The sequence below is a fragment of the Pteropus medius genome, unplaced genomic scaffold (genome assembly GCF_902729225.1).
Source record: "Pteropus medius unplaced genomic scaffold, Ma_sr-lr_union100, whole genome shotgun sequence".
NCBI classification, from domain to species: domain Eukaryota; kingdom Metazoa; phylum Chordata; class Mammalia; order Chiroptera; family Pteropodidae; genus Pteropus; species Pteropus medius.
In genome coordinates, this window is record NW_024350319.1 from 28,428,189 (window position 1) to 28,440,372 (window position 12,184).

A 12,184-nucleotide genomic window follows, 5' to 3' on the forward strand; every position below is an offset into this window, starting at 1 on the left:
TAACCTAGATTTTCAGATTGTTATATGAGGCAAATAACACCCCCTTTACAAATATTCTTCTCTGCGAATTACTAAGAATTTCTCTCTTGTTGTTTATCATTTCTGAAGGAACCAAGTGAACATTTTCATAGTTTGATTTAGACAGTTTTCTTCCTCCACATCACGGTTCATTTAAAGGCATAGTTACTCTCAGGTTAACTCATGTTTCTCTGCCTTTAAAAGCTACTCTTTAAGAGTTCTAGATCTTAGGACATGGTCCAAAATTTCAAATTTGGTTCCTTGACATCATTATCCCTCTACCATATTACTCTTCATGCCATTCTTTCTTATCTTCTATTTCTATTTTCATTGGTAGAAGAAAGAACAGTGGCTTGCTCCTGTGTCTGAATTTTCCAGATCAAGATAATAAAATTATAATCACTAGAAATGCTTCCCTAGTTTCTTCTGATCTGTGAACCAGCAGCACTAGCCCCCGAGTTAATGAGTTTTCATGATCTTCCCCTCACAGCTGGAATACACCTTCCAGGAAAAAAGTAGACCTAAGTCCATATCCCTCAACCAAAGTACCAGTGGTACCAGGTAGCACTTACTTTGGTACAAATCGGGTTTCTTGGAACCTACTTGTACTTGTGTTGTCTTCTTATTTACTCAAGTCTTATTTTCAATAAAGGCTTTTTATTCTTGGTTTCTCCAGGAACTTTGATATACCTTCAATGTAGTGTCTACATAGCTCCAGAGGTATAGATTATTGTCCTTGTCTTCTTTATCAGTCCTGCAGTCCTTAACAAGCAGCTGATTCTGATTTTGTTTACACTCTACCTCTGTTGTTCTATGGAGTAAAACAAAATTGCTCAGAGCTCAGAAACCTTATAACTATTGCTAGTTTATGACTTGGATGGAGTTGATAAAAATGTAATTGTAGTCTACGGCCATGCTACCCTGAACAAGCCCGATCCTGTCTGATCTCGGAAGTTAAGCAGGGTCAGGCTTCATTAGTACTTGAAAGGGAGACCACTTAGGAAGACTAGGTGCTGTAGGTGTAAAAAATAAAAAAAAAAAATAAGGGTTTGTAAGCTGACAAGGTCCTTGCAATCTGTAAGGTCAACCAAGGGTTTCCTTACCTAAAAAAAAAAATGTAATTGTAATTGACTCTTTTCTCATCTGTTCTGACATAGAAACACACGTCACTGAAAATGGGTAAGAAAGTCTGGGTTTCTAGAGGGATCTATATTTTTCTAACTTTAAATCATATTCTGGATATCCTCATTTGATATAATATTGTTGGCAAAATTCCTAATGATTCAGTAATTCTTCATCAAAGTTAAACAGAAAATAAAAATAGAAAAATCTAAGTGAAAAGGCAGTTAATTACATTTTAAAAGGCAAAAGTAAATTATGGAACCTAATATGACCATATATGTTGAAATAAGAATAAATAAAATAATTACTATATTAACAAAATAAATATTTTAAAAATAATTAACTATCAACACTATTGTGAATTACACTATAATATACTGGGAATGACAAATAATTTAGTAAGACTATAGGGAGTTGTCAAACAAGATGAAACAATTTAAAATGATGTCTTGAGAAAATGTACATTTTATATTAAAAAAAAATCATCTTCTCTCTTCTTTCATTATTCATTAATATTTTTATAGCCTAAGGGGTTCCTTTCCTGAAAAGTAGAAATACAAAGAGAACTTAATTCTCCTGGTGAATAACATTTAATCGCACAGCTAGCTTCACATCGGTTCCCTATGGCTTCTGATGCTTTGAGTGGGTTTCACACTATGGAAGCTGGAAAAGGCATTTTTGAATAATACTACAGTTATATATCTGCAAACATGAATATTATTTTCAGAAATTCTTTAGGTTCCAGGGAAAGAAACTAAGCCTGGTGGTTGAAGTATTACTTGTGAATAATCATTCCATTATTTGAGAAGACAAAGGGAGTGCTAAGAAATTTGTATCATTTTGTTTAACACTGGAGGTAGAAACTAAATCCTTTCCCAATAAGTGAACTCTAGTTCTAAGTTAAATAGAAGAGGGAAAAATATAAGATACTATCATGAATTACCAAGATGATAAAGAATTTTAGAGGAAAAAATATATATATATAGGAAGACACCAAAAAAAAAAGGCAAGTGCATAATCATTTCAAGAAATACATTTCATATAATCTTTTTGTTTTAGACAATTACTCCTCTCTCTCCTTCCCTCCTTTTCTCTCTCTCCTCTGTTTCTCTCTTTATCTCTCTGTCTCTCTGTCCCTTTATCCAGCTAGCTGATCATCCATCAATTTATATATATGTTTATATAATAACCTAAGGTCATTTCAAATGTACTGATATATATTTTATCCACTTAGTCATTGTCAATAACTAATTCTAACACAATCCCTTGTGCCCTATTCATTTCTCCATCCTTCCACCTACCTATTGTAGAGTTTGTTAGTGGAAAACTGTGATAGCTCTTAAAAAGGAAATCCTGTCCTTTCCATTTTATGCCCTACATATCATAATGTTTTATTTTGACTTAAAAAGTTCTTTTGGATATTTTGTAGGCTTCTCAACTTGCTCCCCCACAAAGCTTTTAAATTCACACAGCTAAGCTTTTATACACATCTATGCTCTAAGCAGAAGAAATACACTCAATGGTTTTAAGCTGATTTTAAAACACCAGCACTAGAATGAATATCTCAGTTTTGCAAATTACTAATATATTTTTACTCATCAATAAATAAGGATAACAGTAATAACACTTGCCTCAGAGGGTCCTTGTGTCTATCACAGAGTTAACATTAAATAAATTCTATTGTTATTGTTATTAACAGAGAAATTGAAGTGACTGAAGAGTTTTACAATACAGTATTCTTCCCTTGTAACTTTTACCAAGTGTTTTTCAGCTGAATTGGATTTACAAAGCTAATTAGGATACAAAGTTTGTCAGGTAGGAAAAAGAAAAAAATGAAAAAACAGAGAAATGAAATGAAAAACAGGTGGACACTCAAGCAACTGAAATGAGTAGCAGTGGAAAGTTAAACATGAATACTTACGGAGCTGCCCAAGTCGAGCTTTTTCTTTTTTACCAAACAACCGGCCTATTGAAGACTTGATTCCTTTCTTCTTGGGGGCTTTGTGAAGAGAGTCTTGGCTACTATTGGCACTGCCAAGCCCAAGGCTTTCTGCCTCAAGGGAGGCAGATAAACTACTGCAAAACACAAGAGGGCAAATTGCTTCTTTTGATGCAACATCCACAGGGTTCACAAGACTTTTTTCCTTTACAAAGGCACGAAAGAAGGAACGCTTAGCAGTTATTTTCTCTTTCTACTTGCTTTTCCTTGTAAGCATATTGAAGTATGGTTTCCTCAGCCTTAAAGCCCCGAACCTGGAGGTTTTTCCCTAGAAAATTTTCTTTTTTTCATGATTTTTTACTTTTTTTTTTTTATATAATCTCAAACTAATCAATAATCATAGGTTAGTTTACATAGGTTGGTTAAAAGACCTTCTATTATTGAGCACTTGACCCTTTATTTATTTCTCAGAGTTGTCTTTTAAAACCTTAAACATAAACATTCCTTTCTTTAATTTTGTAATTCTTTACTGTGGGAAAGCTCAGAATATCACTTCTATTTTAAATAATAGAATTTATAACTGAGCAAGGAAACATAATTTGAATTATAAAATTCTTGCTTTAATAAAAATTCCTTAAACAATGACAAAAAATCTTAAATATAATGACCTATAATAAGAAATTTAAATATAACTAACAATAAAGTTTAAATTCCTAGTCTATGGTTTTACTGAATTTTCCTCTAGCCATCCTTCTCTCAGTTTTGGAGCCTAATTCTTTTAATTTTAATTTCATCTAAGTAGGATTTAGAAGCAACAGATTGTATATATACCCTGGTAATTACTGCACACTTTTTTCTTATAGTTCTCAGATATTCTTTGAGGTGCATGATAAGCTGAAATGATCTCCAAGTGGTTGGTCTAGGTTCTATTTCTGGTCAATGTATTTCACACTGTTATTAACAGGAATGATTCAATAGACATTGCTACAATTTTTTTCTACATCTGTTAAATTGACAATTCTATGATGAATTATTTAACTTTACTTATTCATCCTAATTAATCTGAGTTCACATTCTCTAAACTACAAAAGTTATTGCTTTTTATATGTTACAATATAATTCACTCTTGTGTTGGAGAGTGAAGGAAGAATATATTTTGAAGTTAGAGTAAATGGTTTTTTTCCACATTAGGAGTTAAAAATAAACAAAATGGATAGAAATGCCTTAGAGCACAGAAAGCTCTGTTTCAAAAATACTTGTTGTAAAACACATACTATTTAGAAGGCAGATTCTTTATTAAGGTATTAATCATTGTCATTATGTTCAGCTATATTAATTATGTGTCCAGAGATGCTGCAATTGATAACAGTGAAGGAACATTTATTTTAGATGTAAATTATATTCTTAGATTTATTTATGTCATTAATTATTATAGAGATCTGCTTGCAATTTTTTAGGTAGATGGAAAGGACAGTATGAAGAGTCACTATGATAAATGAGATAATTCCCCATGTTAACTTATCTTTTCCATTAATATTTTCACAAATATGCTTTTTTTTCTTTTCTTTTCTAAGAATTTTGTATGTGAGGAGCTGCTATGACTGGCAGCACAAAGGATGGCTGATGCACATGCTAGTCTGCTAAAAGGAAATTAGGCACAATCATTCACTTTTCAGACCTTAAATACTCTTACACTATAAGCCAAATTTATATCTTGTCCTTGAAGGAGAGCAGAATATGCCACCCAGAATGTGGCACTTTGGCATGTAGATTATTTCAAGTAGAAGACAATCTGAGCCTAGCTGGCTTTTTACCTTGCCCTTAACTGCCTAAAAAGAATTTAGATGGGGGTGGGGGTGGGAGGGGGCGGGCGGGGGCAGGCAGGCACCAGGAAGAGAGCTATTAACAGAGATGTAACATTTTATATCAGAAGGACTTCTATCTGCATGGCATGGCAAACATTTGTTTACCAAACATCTGCTCTTTTCATCTTTCTGTGAATTGTCTACCTCCTCTTTGAGGCCATGGACCCCTACTCACTTCTCCTTAGCTCAGGATGGTATATAAGCCTCAATGTAAGCTTTACTGCTGGGCGGGGTGGGGGTGGGGGTCTCATATTTTTCTGAGATTCTCCTATGGATAAACTTTGTTCTCCTGTTAATCTGCCCTTTGTCGATTTAATTACTAGACCAGTTAAAAAAAACTTAGAAGAAAAGAAGGGAAAAGTTTTCTACCCCTACATTTTAGAATCCCTTTAGATTATGTTACATTTCTTAATAAATTCTTCCTCTAGCCTGACTCCATTTTAATAAGAAATATCCACCAAAAATAAAAGAGCTATTCTCATAAATATTGGCTAGTAACAAGACCACAAATACCTAATTCATTTTAAAACTAAAAACTGGATCTCAGGATGGAAATTTGTCTTTTTTTTTTTTTGCAAATGGGGAGAGGTAGCAGGAAAATACCCTAATGAAGAAATACAGTTCAAATAAAAAAATTTATATACATTTTTTAGACAGTCTATTTGATAATACTTAAAAGAAAGAGGAATATTTTCAGAAAAAGAGCATACACTTTACAGTGTGCTGGGAGAAGCATACCTTCTGGCCTCATTGTGGTAGGAAGAAGGAAGGGTGTGAGTCATCCTAATAGCTCTAGGGGTAGGGGGAGGAGAAGTTTCACACTTAATGGTAGCTTTATCCTCCCGACCATCTTCTTCCACCACTGCAATCTGGAAGTGAAAACAACATATTCAGATGAATTTTCTAAATTTCAATCGAAGTTGATGAAAATGGAGAATTGTTAAAGCAAGGCGAAGTAAATAAATCTAATATGAACACAAACAGAAAACGTGGGGCACATAAGTCTTACATATATAAATTAACATTATTAAAGAGTGTGAATTTCATTACTCTTTAAAAGTGAAGAAACTCTAGTTTAAGTAAACATGGACCCACTACAAAACATTATTTAAGAGTAGATAAGCACCATAAATCAATACACAGGGACTATGAAAAAGTTATTTTGGGATCTATTTTGCTATACTAGAATGTAAATGCTTTAAAAAAGCAAATTTACTTAAAAAAAAAATGCATAGTTAGGTTATCCTAACATGGAGATCTTTTAAGTGGGGGATGTTTGAAGTGAGAAGAGAAGTTGGCAAAATATAACTTCATCAGATAAAGTGTTTTGTATCAGTCAAGCTAAAGAAATGTATCCTAGGGTGTTTAAAAAATGTGTTGGAGTTTGTAAGAAAAAAATTTAAAAAAAAAATCACAATAATAAAAGATTCCATACGTATTGCAACTTGTTTCATCTCATACTACCTGTCATGGGAAAATTGACAAAGACATATATAAAACCTTAAGAAGAGGGGATGGAAGGAATTTGTTGAAGAACAATTTATTTCAAAATCTAAAACATTTCTGGATAGCATAAATTTTGTCAGAGATATGGATATAGAGCTGTATTAAAACGAGACTTTTCAACAATCAAGTTAATTGTGGAGTTATTTTGCAACACTGTCATTTTTTTTCATAGCATCATTGTGCATGAAAATACTTATAGTGAGAGAAAACTGTGGTAAGCATAGCTAAAAGATAGAGTTCCAGAAGTTCTGATAAAAAAAGTTCTCAGTATTACTACAGAAAAAATTATAAAGCTGTGTTCTTATGTCTACGCAATGTCTTGCTTGTTTCTACATTAAGCTGTTATGCTTAAATGTGTTTACATATGATAAAGACCTCATGCATTAGAGAAACTTAATGAAATTGTTTGTCTGTGCTCTTGTCACCCAAGCCTAGAATACTTTTTCACAATTTAGGTAGCTACCTTAATAGGATTTCCCCTCTCCATTTCAATTAGCATAGTACCACCAGAAGAATCTTTGTCAAGAACTGTTTTCCGCATATCAATGCTATGAAAAACACTTTCTAAACTCACATCTCATTTAAACTCATGGAGTGTGTTTCAAAACTGTTCCTAATATACATTTGTTTCCACAGTTCATAATCTAATTGTGATTGTTTTCACAATTGTTTCTCCTAAGCATGATGGTTTCTGTCTTCTGATTTTTTTCCTGAAACATCTTCTTATAAAATACGCTCCTCCCTTATACTTTGCCAAACTATACCAACTTTTACAATATTCGCTTTTAAGAACACTGTACACAAACTGTTCCTCTGAATAACGCTGAGAGCTCACACTATGTAAACAAAATTGAAGAAAAAAGCTTTAGAATCAGAGATGGATTTGAAACCTGGTTTCTCTTATTTGTTGTATGTATGACATGTGCTAATTATCTGCTCTAAGAATAAATGTCCTCATCAGTAAAATGGAAGTGATAATGCCTTAATGTGTTCTTTTGAAGTATAAATAAAATCATGCATGTAACTCCTTGCGATATACCTTGATATGTAACAATTTTTAGTTTGTGATCTTCTTTCCATAACCTACTTTTCTTACCAATCATCTCTACCCCCTCAGTTCCCTGAGGTTGAATTTCTGTATAGGACCTTCCTTAGTGACTTTTTTTGTTTCTTAGATGCAATGAACTTTTTTATATCATTAGTCAGATTTCTTCCTATGTTCCCAGTATCATTCTTTTAAGTTGCAGAGGAAATCAAAGGCAAATAATAACATTATGCATGGTAACCTCTTCTGATAGTGTCAACTATCAGTAACCAACTGATAGTGTCAAGGAGCACTATAGGAAAGTAGATAATGGCTCAGGAAAAGAAAAAAAAGAAATGTTACCAATATCAATCTGTGCTATCTAAGCATGGTATAAAAAAAAAAAAAAAAAAAAGTTATCTGGTTCCAAAAGTGTTTTGGGCATAGGCTGACTATCACATCTTGTTGATGCTGAAAAACAGATTTATGCACTAGATAGTAGGTTGAATCTTTGAAATCTTTCCCATCTGATATACCATGAGTTCAAGCTCTGCTGTTCTCAATTATTTATCAAGGTGTCATTTTGTGAATCAGAAGTGGAGTCCATTTGTTTTCCATAGTCAATATTTATTCTCTTGATTTTATTCTGAACAGGAAAGCAGTCTATTAACTATATTTTCTAATTTTCTATATTCTTGATGCTCTGGCACCTGGGGCATGCTGACTAAGGAGAGACTGCACCTCTCAGTTAGCTAATTCCTTGAGAAAGCAAACCACTTCCTTGGAGTGTGCCTTCCATATGCAAATCAATCAGTCCAGACCAGCGCCTCAAACCATCTTCTCTGTTTGGCTCTTATATTCTAGGAAACAATATTCCTCTGCCTTAATGATCCTAGGCCAGGTATCAGATAACTGGAGACAACCCCTTATACGCTAGAGCCCACTAAAATTATTCAAACCAGCCAATCCTAATCCTACTTTCCTTGCCTTGCCTTTCTCACAAAAACCATAATACAGGTCTCTGCCTATGCTTTCCCCTCACTCTTTCTGCCTCTTGAACCATATATTGATTTCCCCATGGCCCTACATAATGTAGCATGCCCCATTCTCTTGAAAAGTGTGAGTAACAAGTTACCTCTTCATTGGCAGTTGTTTCCTGATCTGTTGGCCTCACTTTACCTGAGTAATAGTGAAACCTACATTTTAAATAAGCAGCATTGTTCTAAAATTGACAATAAAGTATCTAATTCTACCAACAGTGCTCTAAATAATCTGTGGAAAACTCAAATAGTTAGTCTTCATAATATAATATTGTTACAGAAAGCATCAAAAATTTTATTTTTGAGACATTTGCTTTTATGATAATATTTAAAGAATTAAATAACAATTAAATATTTTTAATATTTCTTGTTTAATGTTAATAAAATACTTCAACTGGAGGAAATATAATTTTAAAGCTTTCATTAAAAAAACACTATTCAACTAGTAATCATATAAAAGTTATTTACAGTACCTTTCTTCGATGTTTCCTTAGGTCACTTGGCTGTGATTGGCAGTAATAAAAGCAACATAAAGCAGAACTAGTTAGTGATTGCCATTTGACCATGTTACAAGTTTAAATAGTATCTACAACTTGGCCGTATATTTTTTCATTTTATTTTTTTCTAAATAAATGTGTTTATAATTGTTCGGTGATCATTATAAAGGCACTCCTCCTAGGAATGACTTTAGAGAGGGAACTTCCTAGATGGATTGGGTGGAGGCATGTTTCTGTGATGGAGCCATGTGTACATACGTGAGATACGAGACATGGACTCTGGGAATATAAAGTACATATTGAGTGAACTATCAAGAAATAAATATGGGACTATCTCTCCTAAGAAAATATAGATGGAATGAAAAAGATTATGCATAAATAAAGATTCAATGCATGTATATAGACTTTGTAAACATTCCCTTTACCCCATCTGTGGAGAGCCTTGGGACTCCATTGGGCATGTATGCTATTCCTGAGGGATCTCGAACTTCCTGGATTCTAATAAATCCCCCATTCTCAAAATGCTCTAGTCTCTGTATAACATGTTTCTTGGGCTGCTGTTTTCTTGTCAACGCTCTTTTAAAGACTTTTTAAAAAGTTAATTCTTTATGATTCTATATAAACACTATTCACTTAATATCTTCGTTAATCTTTCTTACGTAAGTAAAATAACTTTTGTTAAACTATTACATTATATTTTACATTATAATTGTTATTAGAAAATAAGTTGAATTTCCTCATCCAGTATTTTAACTAGATATTGCTAGCATGTTATTTATGATTATGGGTTTGTGGTAAAGTAAAAGTAAATACAACAGATAAAAGTAAAAACAAGAAAAACAAATAACCATGTTTGCAAAACATATACAACCCAAACCAATACAATATCTTTTCAACCTTAGTTTTCTGTCCTTAAAATTTCTAAATTTCTTGGAATGTTCAAACATGGATTATATCTAACAAAAATTATTTTTCCTCCAATATTTTTTACAAGTAAAAGAAAATCTACCTGCATTTCTCTAATAACAATTGTGAATTTAATGACAAAGTTTTATTAAGTGATAAGAAATTCTTGCATTTCATTTCTTGTTTTTCTGAGTCAGATACTGAACATTTTAAATACCTTTTAACCCTCAGGAAATTCTCTAAATATTTTTTTAAGTACTCTAATTAAGGTGTAATAATGTTCATTTACCACTAATTTGTTTATGACTAATTGCTCAAGAAAATGCATGGAAGCACTGGTACCTTTACACACAAACACAAACATCACATTTAAATATTATAAATATATTATTTTATTAATAGAAAAATAATAACGCTGTCAAGGATTATGATGTTAGTGTTTATGAAATGAAAATACTTAAAAGGTAAAAATATTATGTTATTTAAACATAAGGAAATAACAGTAGCACAGAAATAACCAAAGTTTTCTTGCCTTGAATGATGACTAAATTATCCTCTGTGGGAGAAGATTCTTCCTTAGCTTTAGTAATATGTAGGTGATCAATATATATGCAGCACATATTACGCATGCAGAAACTAAGCCAGAGACTATATCATTTTAGTCAATAAAATCAGATGCGTAGTCTCTAGATTTCTAAAGTAAGTAGATCACAATGTAGCTCAGTTATTGCATTAGTATATCTTAGTATATTGACTAAAAGTTTGTGCTGTATCTGAGTGGGGTCAGTTCTGATTAGTTGGTCTTTTTATTCTGATTGACCATTGTCTGTACCGTCTATTTAAAAATATTTTTAATATCAAATTGGAAATTAGCACAGAATAGAGGATTCAATGACTGAAGAAGATAAATGTTTCCTTTTTAAAAAAATTTCACAATTTCTCTTGTATTGACTTAATTATACTCAAGTCCCATAACTAGAGTTTGAATATGAGATGTATTGCCTTGCCATGTAAATAGTTTTCTGTTTTAATTCTCAATTGTAAAATCAAAAGAAAAAAATACCTAAACTTATATATATAACAGGAATTTCATGAAGATAAAATAAAAACTTAAAAATTAATTATTTATAAGGCAGTTTTGCAGTCTTCTTCTAGAGATGAGAGTACTACATATACACACACATACACACACCTTCTTTGTTCAGATATTATGCACACAAACAGATACAGGCATTGTGCACTTTTATAGAAACTTTACAACTTTCTGACCAGAAACACAACATACATTCTATGTTTTTCTGTAGTATCATTAATTTCTCCTTCATTTATTATGTTTGTGTTAGATTTTACAAAGTATAAACTATTATTTTACCTATTTGTATTTTAATTTCTATCCTCAACTGTTTCATTTTAATTTAAATTTTATCGTTTTAATAATATAGTTTTAGTATTATTACGAAAACAAAATTTTATCTCCACGAATAGTTCAGAATATTTAAATCTTCGTTATTGTTGTCAATTTAACATTTTTCCAGGTAATCACAGAAAAAGAGACAATAGCACATGCTTTGATTTAGCAAATTTGAAGAAAAATACAGCTCTACTTACTAGCTGTTTTGAACATAGGCATTTACTCAATCTCTTAAAGCTTCAGTTCCCTCCATTCTCTGTTGAAGTAACATCCTCAGAATTTCAAATATTATGATGAGAATTAAATGACTACACATCACGGCATGCAGTTGTCATTACAACCATATTTTCCAGAGGTTTTCTTATATTATTTTTAGCAAGGATGCTTTGGTTTTCTCTCGATTATATTTGGAGACTTCCTAACTCAAGCTTTCAACATGTAAGCCCAAATATAAAGATAAATGAATAACGAATTAAATAATAAAGAAGAGTGAAAATGTTGACATGAAATTCTAAAACAAATTTGGGAAATTGCTGCTATTGCTTTTGATGGCTCTAATTAAAATTATTTTGTTATGTATATTATAAAATTATAACATTCTATGTTGGTGTATTGAAGAATTATAATAACTAATTTTTGTTATTTATTGGGCTAAAAAACCCCAGTCCTAATTTACTTCTTCAAGATATCATTAATAAAAATGTACTTAATGGTTTAAGTCATTCAGATTTCTAATGTGATATCGATTCCTAGTCTTCTATTTACTTATTACATGACCTTGAGCAAGTCACACCTATGTAGGTAACATTTCTTCATCTCATAATGAGATTAATAATTGTACCTACCACATAGGGTG

At 32.0% G+C, this 12,184-nt stretch overlaps 1 protein-coding gene and 1 pseudogene across 5 annotated transcripts in view; one reads left to right on the top strand and one right to left on the bottom strand.

The window, feature by feature from the left end:
• Positions 1 to 12,184, bottom strand: part of PPFIA2 (PPFI scaffold protein A2) — a 418,570-nt gene that overhangs the window by 67,550 nt on the left and 338,836 nt on the right. For all 5 annotated transcript variants that reach the window (XM_039838929.1, XM_039838927.1, XM_039838928.1 and 2 more), the window contains 3 exons: positions 8,988 to 9,017; positions 5,683 to 5,813; positions 3,062 to 3,216 (listed from right to left, as the gene is read on the bottom strand). In XM_039838929.1, coding sequence (XP_039694863.1) covers positions 3,062 to 3,216; positions 5,683 to 5,813; positions 8,988 to 9,017 — 316 coding nt within the window. The remainder of the gene's footprint in view (positions 1 to 3,061; positions 3,217 to 5,682; positions 5,814 to 8,987; positions 9,018 to 12,184) is intronic.
• On the top strand, positions 922 to 1,040 carry LOC120583431 (uncharacterized; annotated as a pseudogene).